We start from the raw sequence: 23,932 nt of genomic DNA on the forward strand, positions 1-23,932 counted from the left end.
CCTATAGAAAAATTGCCTTTGTAGTTTCTATTTGAAGAAGTTTTTGGAAGTGTTCTCCCACTTTCTAAAGATAACCTAAGCAGTATTTTAAATCAAGTATTTTAAATTCCTGCTGGTGCTATAATAATCACATTGCCAACAATAAAACCTGGCATATATCTTGTTGCATGGCATTTCACATAGTCATAAAATCAGTTTATCATAACATATCATTTCATGCATCACAGTTGTCCTTCATTAGTGTGATAATACATTTTTTAGTACTGTTCCTGATTCAAATTTTCTCATAATGCTCACCAAAAGGATTTTCAACAGTTCTGTAAAAGTGTAGTTTTGAAGTTCTTTATTTCATTTATTCTTTTGTTTCATGAATTGTCCCATTTTATCTTTTTTTTTTTTACAGGTTCGAATTTTTGTTTTAAAATTCTACATGTCTTGTACAATGTTATGGTATTTAAGTGACCTGTAAATGGTTAATGTACAGTGCCTTTGCTTTTGCTGAAATAAAACCATGAATTATGATTTCTTCAATGCAGTTATAGAATTGTCCCATTTTAAATAACTGTTTTCATGATCCGAGGAAACATTGCACTTTTGCATTTTATATCAGAAAGATAGAAATCTTTGGATCATAATAATGATACGTCTCTTCTTTGAAAGAAACCAATTCCCTTCATGAAATTTAGGAAAAAAAATAAAATGAGAAATTTAAGTATGAAACAATTTAAAATAAGAATTTAATTGTTTTTCAGGAAAATTTCAGCTTATAATTTTGTAATTTACAATCAACTTATAAATTTGATAATGGATAGCAAATTCTGTTTCTTTTCTCATTAAATTGTATTCATGCTTATTCTCATTATTATAATAGAATGATATTATCTGAACATAAAATACTTGATTAAAATATGGTTAAAATATGCTTGTTTGTTGTTTAGCAATCGATGCCATTAAAGTGTAACTAATAGATTTTAATTCCATTTAGTGAATTACAGGTTTATTTGTGTATATATATGTATACATGTATATATATGCAGATATATATATATATATATACACACACACACATACATACAGTACTGAAGAGGAAATGGGGCTGTAGCAATCATGTCATCTAACAGCAACATCTAATAAATAGTGAAAACTGGTAGAATTAAGTGTTGGCCAGTGTCAGAACACTGTAGAAACAAGCAAACACTAGAATTCAGACCATCTGATTTCCGTCCTGTATCTTTCCAGATGCTATTGTTTTTCTTTAACATTTCCATTTTCAACTTGTCAGATATATGAAAATGATACATATGCAAATGCATATACTATCCTCTGTCTCATGTCTGCAAAATAATGACAGCTAAGGAAAAATAACCTGTTTTCTAAAAAAACAACACTGATTACCAGACTGTTTTTGAAAGTTTAGCATTTTACAAGTCATTAAATCAAACGTATTAAAAGCTATAACGTTTTTCATGTATTTTGCAATAGTAATAGGGCTCTAGGAAATCATATACAAGAATTAGCTTGAAAGATAATAAGTGAAAGTACCTTGTAAAAGTCTGATGTAATTCTAGTCTATGCAATGATAGGTGTTCCCACTTCCAATCTCGTGGCACTGGCTAATTTCTCCCGACATTGCTTGGCAGTTAGTTAAAACAGCCTTTGAGGAAGAATTAATTCAAATCCTAACTTCATCACTTCCTAGTTTTAAATCTTGGATAAATAACCTAATTGTGCAAATCATTTCCTTTTTGTGTCAATTTATCCAAGCTAATTAGATGGATAGGTAGAATAGTTATCTTAAAATTACTGAAAACAAATACAAATGTGACATTTACCAAAATCAGGGAAACTATTTTTATATAAAAATAGTTTTGACTATCATATGAGAAGAAATCCTAAAAAGAGGACTTTTTGCAGGGGACTAGAAAACCAGTTAATTCCTGGCTGTTAGCATTCAAATCCAGGTCATAGAAGCCACTGTATTTCAGCAACTCAGAATTAGACTGCACAGGCATTTAAAATGAAAGAGAAAGCTCATTACAATGCAATCTTAAAATTGTTCTTATCTGGCAACATGGTTAAATGTTTTTGAAACGTTAAGAACAACATGGAAACATCAGAAAGGGTGCCAATCTAAGCTCTTTGTAGGCATTTTTCATATTTAACATTCACAACCTCTCATTGAAACACGATTTTTCCCTTTTACAGAAGATATTTACAAAATTAAGTCTAGAGATGTTAAGGGATTTAAGTCCTAGAAGGAACACCAGTGAAGTTTAGGAAGGACTTGACTGCAGAGCATTGGTGCTGGCTCACAGGATTGGCTAAGGCAGCACACACAGCATGGCTGTGAGAAATGTAGAGTAGCAAAAACAAGTGACAAAAAGCATAGTCTGCAAAACTCACGCTCAGTAGACAGTGATTTGCTAGGTCAGATTCAAGAGAAAGGGAATCTCTGGCAGTCATAGTATAATCAATAGGAAACGGGGAAGAAAAAGCAATGATGGAGACAGTGACAATGAAGAGTGAAGAAATAGTAAAAATTGTAGGAATGATCCGTTCTGAGAGCACAAAGGAAGAGAGCCCAAAGCCATACAAATAGACGTCTAATCTGCAGAAGAAAAGGCAGCTGGGTTGTCTCCATGACTTTTTATGACATATTCACCTTACTCCTTAACTCTGTGTGTAGGGAAGGGTTTTGAAGAAGTGAAAGAAAAGAATGACCTATGTTTTAGTACCACAAAAATTATGACCTTCATTCGGTAACATAACCCTTTAGTAACCCAAAACTCTATTCTTAAAAACAGGAATTTGCTGACGATTGCAGGTTTTGTTATAATTTCATGTTAATTATTTATAATTTTATAATTTCATTATAGAAATAATACTAATGATTCTCTTCACAATTGAGGTACCACTTCATACCAGGTCATTTTGACTTTTATATTATGAAGATTTCCTCTGTTGAGTGCTTTATATCACTAATGATGAAACATGAAAAACAAAACAAAACAAAAAAAACAGTCTGTTTATATGTAATTGAGATTTTAAACTCAATAAAATGCATCAAAAGCTTAGTCCATAGCAAACCAACATCACATTCTAAAAATGGAAAATCCATGTAGATAAATATGTGCACTGATATATAACTAAACCATCAATTTATGCCATGTGTTTTGAAAACCCAATATTTTGCTTTGAAGTAAGTGTAGTTTTAATTTAACCAACAGAAAATATAGCCCACCTTTTAGACTTCTATCATTTATTAACACTTTACAATAGCCAAATGGGATAGTTCACTGTAAAAATAAGTGAACACTTTAGGAAAAATAAATTTAAATTTATCATGCAATTAATCCTTAAATGCCATATTTGCAATGCTTTGAGTATGGAATGATAGCTCATGATACATAGACACACAATAATACAGAAGCTATAAATATTTAGTCATGTTTTGTTAATGACTTGTAACTGACATTGTCGTTACCCAGTGCCTCATCCACTCACACATTAGTTGGAATGGGGTGTATAAACATGATGTACATGAATGATAACCAATTATTGAAATGAAAACTTTACAATAGGTATTGATTGGAAAACTTACATATTGATAACATTTAATATTGAAATGGCCACAAAATGTTAGGTTTGGAAAGGGATAACATCGTCCTAGGTTTTAATTAAAAAGTTTTAGAATGTTACCATTGAACTAATTTTTTTTAATTTTATACTTTATAGAATTACTTCAAAAAGATTTTAAACTGAAAAAAGATGTTGTGATATTAGATCCATAATATAAGAATATAAAATCTGCCATAAAAAGCTATTTTTTCTAATTCTCCAAGGCAGCTATTTTAAAAGAAGAAAAGAAATCAAAGCATTTTTTGAAGTTTCACCAAAAATAAATTGAAGAGTCTTGGGATTTGAAGGACAGGAATGGGGAATATCATGTAACTTAGCAACAAGAAAAATACAATGGTTCTTTCAGAGTTTAAAAAATAAAGCTCAGCCAAGAGTAACATTTTATATAGAGACAAACAGGCACAGCTTTACTTTAAAAAAAGAGTGAAAATAATTCTGCTGTGTCATCGGAAGAGTCATACTTTTTTTTTTCTTCTCTCTCTCTCTCCTTTTTTTTTTTTTTTAAGACTGCTAGAATATCTCTCACAAGAGAGATGTTTCCTGAATGAGTCTATCGTTGAACCCAGTGGAGGGCAGGGAGAGCCATCTGGCTGCAGTTTATCTTTTCTCCTAATGGAGAGCTTATTCCTTAATGTACAGGGAAATGATTCTGATGCTCCTGGCACATTGAGAAACAAACTCTAGAATTTACTCTGCCAATAGGACTTTTAGCAGATGTTACTTCATTTGTTAAGTTGACAGCTTGTTTGCTTATACCACCTCATGCAGCTGATGTTTTCACAGTGAATTTCGAGAGTTTGAGAATGGCTCCATCTGTGTGGAGTGTGACCCCCAGTGCGAGAAGATGGAAGACGGCATCCTCACATGCCATGGACCGGTAAGCTTGAAGACACCTGTGGTTGTGTTGGCTTATTTAGTTACATGTGTGAATGTTTATTATGTCATTGCTTCATCGTCTATCCATCCATTCAGCAGGTGTTTATAGCATACTAAGGGGAATCATGTTTGATATTCTGCCCTCAAGAGGCTTACAGTTTGGTAGTAGAGAAAAAATATTTACAAATTAAATTTCTTAAATACTTATGTCCCATATAATGTATTTAAAAAGAGAATATGAAGATGCCCTTGAAATTTCACAGTGTTAAAAAGATGGATCTCTAAGTAATTAGATTGAACCAAAATAATTGATAAAATATAAATATGTGTAAATTGGTATAGGAACAAAAATGATAGAGAGAAATTTATCTGTCTTTGGGATGGAAAGTAGGGCATCAAGGAAGCCCATAGAGAAGTGATATTTGAGCTCTACTTTGAAGAAGAAACATCTGGAAAGAGGAGGCATACAAGGAATGCAAATGTAAAAATTCATGGTGTGTTTGAGGTAAACTATAAGACATTCATATTTGTGTTTAATTATTTAACTATTATGGATTTGTGAAGGACATTAAGACAGACTGAGAAGGCAAACATAAACTAAAATCTAAAACAGTGTGTTAAATACTATGGCAGAGAGAAATATTGAGCTATGAGAATGGAAGGAGGGGCTATGGGATTAGGAAAGTCTTGATGGACACACTGGCATTAAATGTTTGAAGTTAGCCTTATAGAGAAAATGGTAGTTCCTTTTTAGATCTCCCTTTGTTTCCCATCATTCAGGCTTTTTCTTAATAACAATAGCACTGCTAGGAATTTACCCAAGGGATACAGGAGTACTGATGCATAGGGGCAATTGTACCCCAATGTTCATAGCAGCACTCTCAACAATAGCCAAATTATGGAAAGAGCCTAAATGTCCATCAACTGATGAATGGATAAAGAAATTGTGGTTTATATACATAATGGAATACTACGTGGCAATGAGAAAAAATGAAATATGGCCTTTTGTAGCAACGTGGATGGAACTGGAGAGTGTGATGCTAAGTGAAATAAGCCATACAGAGAAAGACAGATACCATATGGTTTCACTCTTATGTGGATCCTGAGAAACTTAACAGGAACCCATGGGGGAGGGGAAGGAAAAAAAAAAGAGGTTAGAATGGGAGAGAGCCAAAGCATAAGAGACTGTTAAAAACTGAGAACAAACTGAGGGTTGATGGGGGGTGGGAGGGAGGAGAGGGTGGGTGATGGGTATTGAGGAGGGCACCTTTTGGGATGAGCACTGGGTGTTGTATGGAAACCAATTTGACAATAAATTTCATATATTAAAAAAAAAAGAAAAAAAAATAATGAGGCCAATATGAGTTTGTCATTCCAAAGTGTCACATTCATCCTTCTTTAGACAAATTTCCAGGTGTGTGTGTGTGTGTGTGTGTGTGTGTGTGTGTGTGTGTGTATCGAGTCATTTCTCAATAGATGATTTGGGAACCAACATTTGGGTGTAGCCGAGACCTTAACATTGTTCCGTAAGAATTTATGTGGAATTTAAATAGTACTAATTTTTCTACTAGAGTGCTTATTCAGCACTTAATAAGCTAGAAAAAAGATATCGTTGAGCCCTCCAAACTTCCATTAGGCCCCAATGAGCTGTTCTGGAACTTCATCTAAAGAAGGATGTGTAAAGCTTGGACAGTTCAGAGGACTACCATAAGGATGATTAAACTTGGAAAATCAGACCTCTGAGAAAAAGAAGTGGTGTGATTTGGCCTCAAGAACCAAAGTCTAAAAGACAATTCAATATGTAAATGATCTCCAAGTAAGTATGCAAAGGGCATATACAGCTATTTTCTTTCTCCACTGAAGATATTAGTGGAAAGGGCAATTAATCCACAGAAAGAGAAATGTGGATACTGTAAAGAATGACATGAAACATAGGGAAGTAAAATTCTGAAATGAGTTGTTAAAGCAAGTCAAGCTATCTATATACGACTTCTTTAAACACTAACATACTTAAGTACCAAAAGTCAAATAATGAAAAACAATGTATCTTTCAGAGAGACTGAGACTTCAAAAATGTGTAATTACAATAACAAGGAGACTGCAAAACCAGTCCCATGCTTTTTCTATTCCTCTTGCTGTCTCCTATGGTGTAAAATTTTGCTGCTGAGTAACTAGTTTATTAATTTATTTCAATTTGTATGTTTTCACAGCTTATTTGTTCATTCTTCTGTTACTCAAAAGATTGAGACAGTTTATCAACTACACATTAAAAAAACCCTGATAATTAATGTTTTTTTTCAATTTTCAAAATTATTTGATAACTAAGAAAGAACAAAAAAATAAGTTTTTAATGAACACATTTTGTTTTCATATTGACAGCATTGTTGAGCCATATACTTAAAATTACCACCCAGTGTGAACATTGTCAATTAATATGTCTAGAGTTTAGGAAAGGCATTAAGTCAAAAGTAGAAAAGATTTAATAAACCTGAATCCCCTGTTTATAGAAAATTAGAGAATGGAATCAAGAAAACCTGTTTGATCACTCGATCAGTAAAACTTGAAATGCTAAGCAGGTAAGAATACAATTCAGGTTATGGTGTCGGAGAAACTGGTAGGACTGAGCTCAAACAATGACCCATCCTCCTTTCACTAGGACGTTGCTTGCTTTCAGCTTTTACAGTTTATATGAGGTTTTTGCCTGTTTCTGGGTTTATATATTGATTATCACAACTATAGACAGAAGTGTTTTGTGTGCCATGTCACAGGCATATATCATTTAAGATATCCAAGAGGTTCTCCGTGAGACTGACATTGTGATGAGATAGAGAAGTCATGAAGAAGGTTGGAATTCCAACACCTGGCCTTACCATTTCTTCTGTTGGAATCACACTTTCCTGACCTGTCCATATTTTCCTAATAATAATAATTGGTACACATTTATATTTGTCAAATACTGTTACATTTGAAGCATATGATGATCACTTTTTCCATTTAAAATATAAAGAAACTTAATCTATAATAATTAGAAAGTTATACCAAAGAGTCAACAATCTATAAGATGTGGAGCTGGGACTCAACTGTTGAAGTTCTGCCTCCAAATTTTACACTCTGTTCATTTCACTCCCCACCCCACCCCCGCAAAAATTCTGTAATATAATAAGGATAATATGTTTTCTGAGAATATAACAGCTACATGTCAAATGGGATAGTATTATACTATTTAAATGTGGCAGAAATCCAGGATAATCTTGAAAGGGCTAGCTTTGAAATAAAGCAAGCCCCTGTTTTTATAGCCTTGTGTGTCTGCATGTGTTTTTTACGTTTTATTATTTATTTAGCAATTTCATCCAGTCTGTCTCACTTTTACTACCCTTGTTTGGTCCTGTCAGGAAAGATAAGGAAGGGCATGTGAGAAGAAAGAGAAGTAAGGGACATCAGAGGAGTTGTAGGAGATCAAAATATAAGCCAAAGAGGTGGCATGCAAGAGAAGAGATAGGGGAAGAAAATGATAAAAGCTAAAGTAGTTGTTAAAGTCAAGTTCATAAAGGTGTGCTGCCATAACAAATAACCCCCATATTAGAGTATCTTATAGGAAAATGTTTAAATATTTTTCATGTAAAGTGCACTGCAAGTCAGCTCTCCTCCCTGAGATGGTCTAGCATTCTGGGATGCTTTGAATTATGGCATCTCCACATTCGCATGGGATCCCCACATCATGGCAGCAGGCAAAGAGAAGGCTGGAGAGTTGAGCCCTGACAGTCTCATAAATCGTTTCTACTTAATTTCATGGCCCAGAAGAAAACATACCTCACCTCTGGTGGGAGGGGAATTCCAGTCTTCCATGTGGCTAGGACTGGAAGAGAAATGGATACTGGTGAATATTAGCATTGTCTCTTAGCAGTAGTTACCAGAGAAAATCATCAATTGTTACTGAGAAAAAAAATAATATTTCCATCAGGATTTAGCTTATTCTTTAGTTTTCTGCCTAGATAATTGAATCTAAGGATAGCTTAAAATCAGAGACAAGGAACAATATTGCTTTCACCTCTGTTTTTTATCATTGCATTTATCAACTCATTCACTGAACTTAGGTTCTTAAAAGCTTTGGGAATATAATGATAGAAGAGTAAGCATTAGACACGCGTATTTCTTTAAATCTTTTTTAGGGAAATGAGTTGGAGAACTAGTATATTTCATTTCTTTTGAGATTTGTCAGGATATTTTTTTAGTTATGTCAGCTTAGAACATTAGGTTTTGTATCATCACACAATCAAATAGGTGAGAGGGGCTTAAAAAACAAAGAAATACACAAAAAAACTGTTAGAAGGACAGTTAAACATTAAATATGATTTTCATTTTAGTTTCATAATTTTTGTGTCTTCTGATTTTACCTGTACATTATTTTACATTAGAAGAATTTTATAGGAAAATAATTCCTAATTTCTAATTTTCACCATGCCTAATTTACTCATGGTTAGTTTTATTCTTCTGTTCTGCAGGAAGACATCAGCCTGTCTCTTGTCTTGTACAATAAGTCATGCCACTGAGCATACTTGCACAGTAAATGATTTTGTATAATAGATGGCATTACGTGCCTAAGTACCCATGAGCAGGTGTTAAAATTGGAGACATGTGAAATATTCTTTTTTGGTAGGAAATAAGAAGTTGCCAATAGCAAACTCTTCAGGTTGAATAGGGATTAGGTTTCATAGGATAATTTTCTTTTAGTTCTAAATCTCACATCAAAATAGCGAAATAGTGCTTGATTGAACCTCACCAGTCCCAGAATTTCCAGAAACCTCTTCCTGATTATTTTTTCTTTACACCACTGTTCTTCATTAGCAGCCTCAATCTTTAAATTTTACAATGTTATATTTATTGATTTCCTGATGTCTTATATCTCCAACTTGTTATGCTGGCCACTTTTGGATTAACATTTGTAGAAGGATGTAATACACTCCTGTGAATGGACACTCCCTGCCTAATACATAGTTCTGTACAATGTCTGCTTGTTGTTGGCCCCCAGATTCACCATGTTAATTCTAAGCCTAATAAAATTGATTATCTCCCTCTATACTTACTATATCTCCTTTATCTAAATTGTGTTTAATGTGAACTGTCATAATTGTTGGAACAATGTGGACAGACAGATTTTGGGGAGAGATGGGTCAGGGGAAGAAGTTCCAGAGAGAGGTCAAAGAAAAGAGGAACCTAAGACAATGTGATGTTCAAAAGGGAAGGCCAAAAGTCAACTTTTTAAGTAGGTAATATCACTATTCAAAATAGTTAAATGTGTAAATATATTGGCATCTCTTAAGAAAATAGCATTTTAAGAAAATGGTTATCTATTTATCTTGAGAGAGAGAGAGAGAGAGAGAGGGAGAAAGAATCCCAAGCAGGCTCCACACATCAGTGCAGAACCTGCCATGAGGCTTGAACCTACTAACTGGGAGATCATGACCTGAGCCAAAACCAAGAGTAGGACTCTTCAGCAATTGAACCATTCAGGCACCCCAGAAAATAGCATTTTTAATAAAAATATTCTCAATTTTCTTTGATTTGGTGGTAGACGGCTTATCATTTTGCATGCTTACTATCCCTAGCACCAAATTGAAACCAGTTTTTTCTTGTAAAATTATTTTGTTTAATATGAGTTTTAAATTTTTACTTTTTGATATTTAAATATATTTGCATGCTATTATTGCTTAGTAACATGCTACATATTAGAAAATGGTTATATATTATCAACATAAATATATGAAGTGAATTAGTGCCATTAATATTTATTTTGCTCATATTTATATCACCTATACTATTGGATAAATTTTGCATGCATCTATTTCACTATTATGGGACTTTTGATATTTGCTTATCAGAGTGTGCCTTTATTGTGCTCTCAGTACTGTACTGTTATTTACTAAAATCTCTATAGACGTGTGAGTTTTAACTTTATCACAAGCTGATTTAAGATGAAGTGTAACGTAGAAATTAATTTTTATTTGCCTAACCTGACTAATTCCTAATAATACAACCATAGTAAATTTTAAAATCCATTGCTCAAATAGTCATAGTATAATCAAAGGAAAGTTTACATCTCGTTTTTACATTGAAAAGCTGCCATAGTGACATCCCCACTTGTAGTTCTGAAAATGCTCTCCCGTTCCCTAGTGCAAGATTGACTACTCACTGAAGTCTCAAGGACTAATCCACATGAATACCAGAGGAAACCGCACCCATTTTTCTTTCTCCATTGTGTTTTGTTTTTCACAATTCAGGGACCTGATAACTGCACAAAGTGTTCCCATTTTAAGGATGGCCCGAACTGTGTGGAAAAATGTCCAGATGGCTTGCAGGGGGCAAACAGTTTCATTTTCAAGTATGCTGATCAGGATCGAGAGTGCCATCCATGCCATCCAAACTGCACCCAAGGGTAAGCATCCTTGCAAGCCAAGGACTCCATCACACATGTTATCTTTACCCCTGACACCATCTACTAACTATATAACATGTTCATGTAAAACTCAATTCATCTTTATATTAATATGTTGATTTGAAGAGGAATACTTTCTAAGAAAACAATTTATGTAATCAAATGTACACTCTCTGAAATATTCTGTTAAATATTTACCTAAAAGTATTCTATCGACACCTTTATGAAGCTGGTGGGAGGTGTACTTGTAGGGAGTCTAGAAATGCTTCTAAATTTTACTTGGTATTGAAGATATTTTATAAGAGACAAGATAGCCGTCATACTTGGAGATGTGTGCTTAATCAATCTTTAACAGAAGTTTTCTGATTATGTTTCTTTGTTCTTACAATCAGCTTAAGTTGAGGATAGCTCTCTTTGATAGATATTGCCTTGGATTACTCCTTCAACAAAATATAAGCAAAATAACGACAGAAAAAAAGGTGGGGGGAGAACTTAGTGATATGTATATTAGTAAAATCACAAATACATTTTGTGAAAGTAATTTTAATACAGGTCAACCTATAATCTAGAACTTCTTTGACTACTATAGGACAACTCAAAGATGGGTACCCAGTTTTCTATCTTTTTTCCAAAAGGATGCATTATAAAATGAATAATAATTATATTACCTTTGATATTGAAACAGTTGTAAAACAAAGACATATTACAGAAAGAAGAAAAGCACTGAACTGAAAGAAATAATGCCACTCATGTAACAAATCCCAGAACCTATTTTTTAAAAGATAGCAAATCTATTTTAATAAGGGCTTTTCTTTTTCTTTCCTCCAGAAGATGACTAATTTCAGACTTGAGAACAATTTAATATACTCTATCCTCCTTCTGTCCATAAATCCTCTTCTTCATTATGAGTGCCCACACACATGCACACACACACACACACACACACACACACACACACACACACACGTGCAAATACATACACTTGTTTTTGAGAATTATCTCGGGTACTTTATATCTGGCAGGAGAGTATGAGATTCTATAAAGAATGTTTTCTGCCACATTAAGAGCTAGTTGCTAGGGGATATTGAAGAAGTTAAGCAAGCAACAACATCATTTTCTGCCAAGAGGACATCAATTTGCAGATGCTGCTACAATTTCCTGCAGGTCAAGAGATCAGCTTAAGTCACTCTGTGAAGTGGTAGATCCTCAAAAGGTAAAGTAATATTCTGCCATTCAAATTTAAATTCAGCTTAGAAGAGCTAACACCATCTCATTGGTTTACACATAAGGACACAGACTGAGGATACTGAAATAGTCACACGGACACCTAGCTTCAAGGAAACTACAATTTCTCCCCTTGCGAGGTTTTGGCACACTTGGGTTAAGAGTATTTCATGAAGAAACAACTGGTGCCACTGGAGCAGAAGAGTCAGCAACAGAAAGGGAAAACTTTGCCTGCTAAAGTAATCATCCACAGGAGGGTTTTATTGTTTTGCAGCTAAAATTAAACCAGTAAATTATTCAATATAATGTTGATGTCAACAGCTGTTGCCATTCAAAATGAGACCTTTTGCTATTTTTGCAAATCTAATTACAAGGAAGCCATTAGGGAAATGAAAGTGAGATCGCAGAGCCATAGTCTGGATGTGTGGCTGGTGTGTCTTCCTCTCAGCCCTTTTAAATCATGATTATGTAATAAAAGAACACATCTATAGTGGGGGAAGTAGAAGTAGAGACAATGAAGAGATCCATTTACCACAGCAACAAAAGCCAGATGTCAGCGAAAAGGGAGGATGAAGGTATAAATGGAACAAATCTGACCAGGCCATTTAGGAACTCCAAGTAAATACAAAAACGTCTTTAAATCAACTGTTGCAGAATGATGGGGAGACAGAATTGGATGTTGTATTCCTTGGCATCTTCCAAGGTAAATGGATTGTAAGGAATGATTTAGTCCTGAAGGATTTGTGTGTTTGTTTTCCTTTAGCTTCCTGCCATCCTTTTCCCAATATCCTCCATATTGTCCAGGTTCACTCACTTCATGAGAGTTTTGTCATCCCAATCCCAGAACTCCTAAATTCCTAAATCCTATTCTATATTACTGATGTGTAGCACTGTGCTCTGAGATTCTTGAGTGAAGCCATGAGGTGCTCTGTCCACTTAGTCCCTGCTTTTCAAATTGCATGTAGAAGTGGGATCTTTCTCTAGAAAGATCACAGGGCCAGTGGAGATGACGTGACGAGTGACTATTTTTATTCCTAAGTACATGTAATAATTGACCTGTCTGTGCATGTGAGCTCACCATGCCAACCCCACTTTGGAAAACCGCTTTCCTTTTATATGCTGATATTATGTCAGCTAGATAATTCAAGAACCAAGTTACTGGAAATAGTCTTTTGAATCACATTTTTTAGAAGGAAAGTTCTTACTTTGAATACTGTTCAATGATTTTCTGAAAATAAAATTATGTGTTTAATACCTTAAAAGCACTTTTATTACTCTGGAAGTACATTAAATATATTGGCTCTAATAAGTTCTTTAGATACTTTTAAAATAGGTTATCCATTTAGCACGTATCAGGAGATTCTCATTAATATCCCTAGAGGAGTGGGGAATAACATTGTCTCTTCTTGCCTTGACTAGAGAACTTTTATTTTAGCAGGCTTTTCTCATTTCATTCATTCCTCAGCTTGGTTATACTGAACACCAACTGCACATCAGAGATAGTGATAGCTAAATTCAGAAATGAGTAAGATCCCCATATTTTGAAATGATGAGCAAGAATTTAAAACTTAGGAATGATCTTCATATTTGAAAATAGCAGGATAGAATTAAAAAAAAAAGACTTGTAAACTAAATTTAGTATGTAATTAAATTCCTGTAAGGGGATTTTTTTTGTGGTTTCCACACTAAAATCTAATCCATGACAAATATCAATGAAGTTTTGGTTTTTAGTCATGGACTAGAATATTTGTTTTTCATAGGCGTCTTTGAAAATTTGCATTGAATATTTTTGTTAGTGGTAGAATCATGGTTTCCATATTATTAAATTCCCTGTATGCGTTTATCTTTTTTTATCAACCCTTTTTATATATTTTTTAAATTTCTATGGTGAAAGAATTTTCATTTATAAAAGGAAAGAAGAGCTGTTTGTGAAATTATTGTCTATACTCTTTTAATTGAAATTTTAAAATACTCCACTTTCATTTCAAAATTTGAAGATCTTGTCAAAATATCTCAACTAAGGTAGGTGGGTATATCAAAGTGCTTACAAATTAGTAAATAGTGGCAAATGTTAAACACAACTCAGTGTTCAGAATTCCAGATACTTTTGTAATATGTTATATTGACATGTTATAGTTTCTGATCTTCCTTTAAGTTTTTTACTTTGTAACACTAATTTTGTAGAGTTACCTTATTCCTTATCTGATTTTGATCTCATATTTGAAATTTTGACTCTTCAAAAGTTTAATGCTTCCATTATTCTGTGATCTTGCTGAATATAAATTACATGTGCTAATTAGTTGCTTATATGAAGTCCAAAGGGTTGAAATAGAGTATACATCTTTAAATACACAGTGACTTGTACTTAGAAAGGATGGTGCTGCTTTAGTCACACTTTTATTATTTGTCTTTCATTGTTTCTTTCATCTTTAGCTTTTAAATATGTCTACATCTCAAATATTCCTCAAGAGGTCCCTCAACAAACTTTCCTGACCCCACATCCTGCCCCCTCAGTGCTCACCTTCCTTTTCCCTTGCTTTGCTTAAGTCCAATATGCTTCTCAACTCACAGTGGTTGAAATTCTGGTGACCTTGACAATGACAACTAAAATGCTCACAGTAGTTCTTATTTTATTAGACCTCTCTTTGCATTTGATTTTGACAGTTACTCCTGAATGTCTCTCCTGATTTGGCTCCCACAATGATGCTGTAATTACTTGATTTTACTCAATATTTTCTCATGCTTCTGGCATATGAGCTTATCTTAGGTCATTTACTGGTTATCGGAGTTCTTTGAGTTTCAGTCTCAGTCTCCTCTTTTCTCACTTTATAGATCCTTCTTCAGCTATCTTACCCACTTACATGACTTCAACTTTCTTCTGTATGCTGTTTCAAAACTGATCATCACACTGGTGCCTTCACACCCTACAACCACAGGCCTCTCTTTCCAGCTGGCGAGGAACATTCCCTACCCAGATGTAGGACAACCACACTGGATGCATACTGTAGATCCATAAAGCTGAAATTATCAACCCCTCCCCCCCAACACACACACAAGAAAGGGTGTCCCTCCTCCTGCATTCCCTCACTGATGGTACTGCATGTTTAACTCCTCTGATCCTACTTTTCTTTCATCAAATCAGCCATCAACTTCTCTTCCCCACCCCACCCACCATACCTTTGAAGGCATTTCTTGAATCTGGCCCCCTGCCTCTATCCTAGTTGCCATTTCCCCGGTGTAATCCTTTTTCATCTTTTACATACACTAAAAGAATCTTGGTGCCAAAGGAATCTACCTGGATCCCAGCTGACTAGCCTTCACAGGGCAGAGATCCATGTAACATACAAATCTGGCAAATCCACTACTTCAAAACTTCTCCATTAAGTTTGCCCCTAAGCAAATAGCCTTCAAATTCTGGCTCCTGTCTAAATGATCTCGCTTCTTTTCCCTCTTCCTGTCACCTCATGTTTTGTTTGCTCCCTGACTATTCAGAATTATTTGCAGTTTTTCATGTGCACTCTAAATTTCCTCAGATCTATGCTTTTGTTCCTGCTGTTTGTTACCCCTTAGAAATGACTGCTACTCCAACCCAGGTTCTCAGCACCCTGCATTTCAGCTTCCTAACTTCTCCATGAGGATTAACATGAATTTCTAAAGTGTCCCTCCTCTATGCTCCCTTAAGCCACTCTTTCATGTCTCTTTTTATATTTATCACATTAAACAATATACATCTGGTTATGCATCTATCTCCTATTATGCATTAAATTGTGAGCTCATTAAGAATAGGAAAAGTGTCTAATTCATCATCCCCCCCACGGCCCAGTTCCTAGAAGAGTAGCAACACTTAGTAGGCCTACAAGCATGTTTTTTTAATGGATGAATAAAGATCTTTCATTATTCACACTTTACCCTCAAGTTGAATTTCACTTTCAAATATTTTTATATTTCAAATGTTATTGTAAAGACACAGATTGCAAATTAATCATAGCTTTCAGATTCTCACTTGGAAATAAGAAGTAGACTATTAATTTTACCAAATGGTAATACTGTATAAAAAAGCACTTGGAAGAAGATATAATAGGAACCTAGGAAAAAAAAATAAGTTCTTCAGAATAAAATAAAAAGAATATCATATAAGACAGTTTGAAAACATTTTTAGTAGTTACTTTTTCCATTTCAAGAAATGGTTTTGGTTATGGATTATAGTACCAATTCAATGCTATGTGCTATATATTTTTATTTGTATTTCTTGCTTTTTTAAAAGACTTTTTTCACAGTGTATTCCCCATTTTTCTGTACATTAAATTTTTTCTGGGCTATTCAAAACCAATGCTCAAAATGAAAACAATTTTCCACCTAGTAGAAACGTTATAGCAGATATTCATGAAGCAGGGAAATATTGACTTAATTATTATTATACATAGTTACATTAGTTTACCAATGTTGAGAGTTATCTAAGGATATAGTAGACAGTCTGGCCTTATACACGAGTCCCTTATTACTTCATTATATGGTGATTTTAACTTCAGCTTCCTTTTCAGTTTCAGAAATTAGAGTTTGGAAACAACATTTGTGATCAGCAGAATTAGACAGTCCTATAAATCATAGCTGTGGAGGGAATCTTGATAATGCACCGTAGATATATGTATTTGATGAGAGAAAAGGGAAGGAAATACAATTTGTACATTGGAAGATGGAAGAAGTAATATTTCCATAATACCTCAAAATGAAATTCTAGGGACCGTACATCCAGATTTTGTGTACTTATATAATTCCGGTTAATTCTTTAGTTACCTGCTTCTCAGTTTGTGCATTTCCTTGCAGAGTATTTATTTATTATTGTTTGAGTTAAATATTATGGCACTTTAAAAACCTATTGTTTGTCTGTTATGGCACTGTGCTTTTAAAATAGAGCGTCAAGATAAACTGCAGTCTTGGTAAAACCAGTTAATTTGCTTTTTAAATGAATTCATGTTTAAAGATAAGTATGTTTTAAAAACCGTCACAACCAAGGAATGGAATAATGTGATTATGTAAAGTATCCATAAGAATAGCATTAAAGCATGTTAACTCATTTTCTGCCATAATCCATCTTTAATGAGTATTAAGCATCAGGTTATTATATTATATTGAATAGCTCATGTTTCATTTTTATTGACTTTAGTTTTTACTTAAACTTAAGTGCTTTTAGAAGAAGCTGTATACATGAAACCATTTATAACCATTGAAATATCAAGTCATTCAGCAAGACATGTACTCATGATGCAAATGAATTGAGTATTAGAAGTGAGTCATATGTGTTTAGAAGTTATCCACAGAAACAGGGTACAGTTTCCTTTACTGTGGACATGTTTCTTTGCATTCCATGCGGGTGGTATTTGCAACCTATTTCTTTGTACCCATCAGGCAATAATCTTCTCACTGGCTTTAAATTCACAGTGTTCCAAAATTGTCTAATAACCGTAATTATGAATTTGACACAATTAGTGTTTATCTGACTGATTTTTTTTAAATGACTAATTTTTCTTTCCTTGTATTTTTTAAATTTGGATCTTCTGCAGGTGCATAGGCTCACGTATTGAAGACTGCATCGGCCTGATGGATAGGTACTTGGTGTGCTTGCTTCCCATGTTCTTCCTCCAAGGCTCCGTGTGTGAGCACTGGTGCATGTGTGCGCATGCCGCTGTGAATGGAGAATGATGTTTTCTGTTCTGTAATTGCCTGCAGGTGTAGCGGCCCCACTAGTCATGACTGCATTTACTATCCTTGGACGGGCCATTCCACTTTACCACAACATGCTAGGTAACATCTACCATGTTTCCATTTTGTCACTCAAATCCTTTTCAAATTATCATGTTTACAAACTACTAACCACTTGGGTGAAATTGATAATATGTTAAATTAGGGAGTTATGAAATAGGCATATAACACTACTTTTCAAACCACATCCCTTACCTCTTTTTTCTTTACTCATTATGATTTTAGCATCCAAATTAGTAGTGTCATTGGTTTTCAATTTTGTACAATTTAAACAGGATTTCGAATTATTAACCTAGAACTTTAAGAGAATTTTTAAAATTAATTTTGTAGATTATTGCAAAACTAAACATTTTTAAGAGAGGAATTTATAAAAGTTGATCTATTTTCGTAAGATGTTTCTTGTTTAATTTGATTCCTTTTCTGATCTTATATTGTTTTGAGCTGGTTGGTATAGTATTCTGTAGGCTTCTGAATTACCATAGACTAAAAGCACTATAGAAAATATTTTGTGCAGGTAAAAGTACAAGTTGGAATGAAAACAAAACAAAACAAAACAAAACAAAACAAAATATATCACTCAGATTCATACAAAAACCCATGCATGAAGGTTTATAGTGGCTTTACTCAAAATCGCCCAAAACTGGAAACTACTCAAATGTTCTTCAGTTGTGATATATCCATACATTGCAGTACTACTCAGCAATAGAAACGAACAAACTATTGATACATGCAAAACACAGATGGATCTCAAGTGCATTTTGCTAAATGAAAGAAGCTATACTTAAAAAGAATACATACCAGATGATTCCATTTATGTGGTATTAATTCTGGAAGAGGCAAAACTGTAGGGACAGAAAATTGATCAGTGTTGCTTGTGGTAGTGTTGCCAGGTAACCCTGGCAAGGGACATGAGGGAATTTTGGAGGAGGGTGATGGAACCGTTCTCTCTCTTGACAGTGGCGATGGGTACACGAATGTATGTGCTTGTCAAATATCATGGTTAAGCACATTAAAAAGGATGAATTTTACTGTCTATAAATTAGACTTCAATAAATTAGACTTTTAAAACATTTCACTTTAGGAACATAGTAATTTACAATGTTACGTAGAAGTACTGTTTGCTTTCTTTATGAAACAAGTTAATTGTATCTTCTGGAAGTGAGAAAGTAGTGCTAAATTACAATAAGCAAGATGACAGTTTGGGGTGAAATATTGCCTTTTAATGTACATTTTTAAATTCAAATTTACATCAAATTTAACAGTATAAAAGTATACAAAACATAGGTGTAAAACTCAGTGAATTTCTTCAAATGAAACGTTTATATAACCATCAGCCAGATCAAGAAACAGAATAGTAGTAGAAACAGAAACACCCTTGTGCTCCACTCCAAGGGAACCATTGTCCTGAGTGCTAACAGGAGTTTGCCTGTTTTTGCACTTTATATAAATTGAATCATCTATATGTATTCTTTGTCCCTGGCCTCTTTTGCTCAATATTATATTTATGAGGTCCATCTATGTCATTACATTCAGTCATAATTTTTCATTTGTATGATATTTGCCTTTTAAAAGTTTTTGGAAAATATCAAGTAAGTGTTATCTCTTATTAAAAGGTTATTTAATTATATTAAAAATAAATTCTTTTTTTTAAAAAGGGTGCAGTAGAAGTAAATGATTTATACAACAGTGGCACTTTGACACTTGGGATCAATTCAGACTAGTTAATACAGTTCTTTAGAGCAAAGTTTAAAGTATGGAAAAAATCAGCAAGAGAGAGAGAAAGAGAAAGTGCATGTCTTAAGGCCCAAAGCTCAGTTTTATAAGCCAAGACCCATTTTATATTGTTTCTATATTTATGAAATAATTTTCCTCCTTGAGACTTTGGTTGAGTCACTCCACTATCATTATGAGGAGTGTTTTCACATCGTTTTAATGACTTTCTTATAATTATTCCAGCCAACTAATGAGAGGCAATATAATGTGGTGACTAAGTGTGCTGTCTTTGGAATCAGATTTTCTAGGTTCAGAGCAAGGCTCTATCATTTTTTAGATATCTAACCTTGGGTAAGTTCCTTAATTATCTGAGCCTTACTTTCTTCATGCATAAAATAGGAATGTTAATATAGTTTACAAATTGGTTGTGAGCATTGATGGAGTCCATAGAATATGCCTAGCTCAAATATAACCCAGTAAATGTTGTTATTTATTATTTTGCTATATATCAAATGATTTTAAATGTTGGACATGGGGGAACATAACTCCTAGAGGGAGTAGGAAAATCTCTCAAAGTCACCCAGGAAAGTCTGACTTATACCTCTACTCCTTCTGGTGGGTCCCTTGGCGGAAGGGAGGGCATTTATTTCTTCACCTCAGGAATCACTGTTTTAAGAGGTCCACTGGTATCTTTGGCAGTAGGTCACAGGCAGAGGCATATGAAGAGACAGAGAAAGAGTTAAAACCATAGTGGTAGATCCCTAGTGGTTTTCAATTCTGGTAATTAAGGTTGTATAACTCAAAATCATAGTGTATCTTACTATAGATTTAATATTTCCAACATGTTTTGGGAATTTTCAATCCTATTACTTGCCTGGGCTCTCAGGCCATTTCCTGTATTCTCAGACTAATACCTAATTCAGATTAGCTTTGTCATAAGTAGGTAGGTGACCACGTCCAGTAATAGAGTACAATTCAGCACAATTCAGCCCATGATTCCTATGAAAAATCATCTGTAGGCCTTTGTACAAGTAAAGAGCAGAAGTTTTTGAATGTGAAAGCCTGGGTTCAAGTATTTGCTCTGCCATGTTTCTTGTCTGTAAAATGGGATGATAATTTGATAATTTTTAAAATGGAAATTCTTATACCTCATAAAATTGGTATGATGATTAAATGGTTAGGAGATATTATCAAGTATATATATTCATTGGTGGTAGTTACATCTCTAGTTGAAATATTGGAAAAAATCTTTTTTAAAAATCTCATGAGGTTATGTTCTACTAGCATATATATATGCTATCAGCAGGGCACAAATATTTATATATCAGCAGGGCATAAATCCAATAGTTTATTGACTACAAAACTGATATATCAGAATTTCTAAGCTTTTAAGCATCTAAATTGTGCATCCTACTTCTAAGCATAATGACTTAAAAAAATTGGTAGTAGGGAGCTAAGTATTCCTTTTAGAAACTCTGGATATATTTAATTAATATTTCTTTCGAACTTAAATTTAAAGCAGTATGACTCTTCAGTTGTGTTGACTTGTCAGAATTAATGGACTTGTCATAAGCTGCTTATAAGCAGTTTGGAATTTACAAGAAAGATTTAGCTTGGACACCTTGAAAAGTGTTTATGACCATGGAACATTTTGACACGGATTGGATGAGAAGTGAAAGTAATAAATCTTACCTTTTTTTCAGGTAAATGCTTTTTTCAGTAAATGTTTACCTCTCTGAAATGTGGTGGGTACACAGTTAATTGAAAGCAGGGGACTAGCTTAGTAATATTTCAGTTTATTTTCCATTTTTAAATTCTGTGAATTTTTTTTTATGCCTCCGTCTTAATTGATTAAAGTAAATCTTACATAATAGGGAGATAAAAAAAAACATGGTAGAAAGTAATTGCTTTCAGTTTTGTAAACTATGTTTTAACTGGGAGATTACCCAAATGCCTAGTTTTCTTTTAGTCACACAAAATTGCACTGAACATGGCAATGTGGCCATTTCGAAATATTTAGGATTCATACTCCCTACTGCCCCATTATGTTGTATTCTGTTTCCTAAACCAGAAGGAAAAAAGATTGAAGATTTAAATGAAAACAGGTGAAATGCTTCCAATCTTGATCGACTTTCATTTTCTAAGCAGTGTTACTCTTTCCCAAGCCTGCAATTTGTGAATTGGTTTTCCACACTCCATTTACCTTACAGGCTGTTGCTGGAATTTATTCCAGGAAGATAGGATAGGATGGAAAAGATCGTTGCTGTTGTTGTTGATTTTCTTTTACCTGTAATCTCCTAGAATATTCTACTTGTAATGAAAATAATACTTGAATTTCAGGCCTTTTCCATATTTTCCTTATCTGAATTCAATGCCTTACAACTAACATTTACTTGGATGTTCTTCTTTTTCTTATAAAGAATCTTATGAAAAAATGTGTTCAGCAAGTTTTTTTTTTATTATTCTTTTTTATGCTATTTATTTGAGCTTGCATATATGCTATTTTCATATAGATTGTAATAGAACAAAGCATTTAGTTCTATTCTATTTTAGTTTCTTTGCCAACCATATATCCCAAGCTTTTTATAATCTTAGTCTCTCACTCCATCAGGGCCAACATGTGTTCATCTAAACAAGCAAAGGCTCTATTGGCAAAGCATTTCTTTTTATTAGTTAGAAGCCCAAAATATAAACTAATAATTCTTTTTGAATTTGTGACAGGAATTGTGAGAAGTACTAGATTTCTGTTCAAAATTTTTTATCTGGCTATCTGCTCCAATTCAGTTATTCTAGACACTTCACAATATGAAGTAAGGTAACTGAAATCAGTTTAATTCTCTAAATCTCATCTGGGCAGATATTTGAAACGTTTTATATTCCTGTCACATTTTAATGCCTGTATCACACCTTTACTTTCTGGTGTGGTGGTTATTACCTAAGAGGTCACATAACAGTTTATTCTTTAGCAGTGTGACCCGTGTGTGATAGATGAGGGAGAAGATGTGATATTCTTGGCACCGCTTTCACAAATGGCACAATCTTTTTTCTTTGTTTGTTTGCCCTCAAGGAACTTGGTTCATAACTTATGTCCGTATCAAATGGTCAAAATAGCCCATAGATGGTTTCCTCAGATGAGTGGCAGTTATGTTATGATCCTTAAGTCCAATAAATAAAAGTACACAGGCTTTTTATTATAAGTCTATCCTCAGTCCACCACATTCTGTATATTAAATTTACTTTTGAATTTAAGAGAGTTCAAAGAGGTGAAGGAGAGTGTGTGAATTTCTTCTTTTCCAGCTGATTTGTGTCCCACAGTTTCCAGTACATATAAAATACCAAAAGTTACCAAAGAATTGCAAGAGCAAAACAGTTCAGTTTTTGTTAATTACTGTTCATGGAGTTTCACATGGTTAAGTAGAAGTATTTAATGGCATAAGGTTGCATCAGTGGCTTTGTTTCAATATCGAAATGCCCACACATTGTTACCAAAGCTTTTAGGGATCCTAGGAACATTAATATTATACTCATGCTAACTGTAAAAATGTGACCAGAAAAAGTCATATTTGTGGTTGAAAGTCAAAAGAGATTTTTTAAGAGCATTGACTTTGGACTGTAATAGAAAATCTAAAAATAGCATTATTGAACTGAGAAGATGCTGATTATGCTAGTTAAGGGTCAGATAAAAAATTCAGTGAGTTGAGTGATCCATTATGAATACTTCTTGAGTCTTTCCTATGAGCATCATTCTCTGGTGTAGAATTTACAGTGTTCTGTAACTATTAATCTCTGATTTGTAAAGATGTCAGGACTGCTTATATTCTATGATCTCAAAGTACCTTAAATGTTGCTGAAATTCATTACTAAAATCCAATGTCTTTTGTTAAATATGAAAGCAAACAAGTAAAATATGGTCCTGAAGCCCTGCCCCTGTCTTTAGGTAGATATTTATAGTTTTAAAAGTACTCATATGTACTACTCCAAGATTTGACCCTGGCATTATTTTCTTATAAAATACAATTTAGAAATATAAGTATATGATCAGTATTACTCAGGATTTTTAATTGGGATTTTATTATCCCAGGAATATTAAATTCTATTTCATAAGATCTCATTTCTAAAAAATAACTTTTCAATGAAGAGCCACCTATAATTTCAACCAACCAAAAATAAAAAAAAGCTTTGCAAACATTTATAGGTATTTTATATACTCTTTGACAAAATGCAAAGGAAGTGAAAAAGTAGCATATAGCAAAATGAACAATATAATTCCCAATAAAGAGAAATTAC

General features: G+C 33.7%; 1 protein-coding gene across 1 annotated transcript in view; it reads left to right on the forward strand.

The window, feature by feature from the left end:
• The window catches only part of ERBB4 (erb-b2 receptor tyrosine kinase 4), a 1,149,310-nt gene that overhangs the window by 872,462 nt on the left and 252,916 nt on the right, over positions 1–23,932 (forward strand). The window contains exons 14-16 of the mRNA XM_047868778.1: positions 4,423–4,516; positions 10,794–10,948; positions 17,900–17,974. Of these exons, the coding sequence (XP_047724734.1) occupies positions 4,423–4,516; positions 10,794–10,948; positions 17,900–17,974 (324 nt within the window). The remainder of the gene's footprint in view (positions 1–4,422; positions 4,517–10,793; positions 10,949–17,899; positions 17,975–23,932) is intronic.

Source organism: Prionailurus viverrinus, chromosome C1, assembly GCF_022837055.1.
Source record: "Prionailurus viverrinus isolate Anna chromosome C1, UM_Priviv_1.0, whole genome shotgun sequence".
NCBI lineage: Eukaryota > Metazoa > Chordata > Mammalia > Carnivora > Felidae > Prionailurus > Prionailurus viverrinus.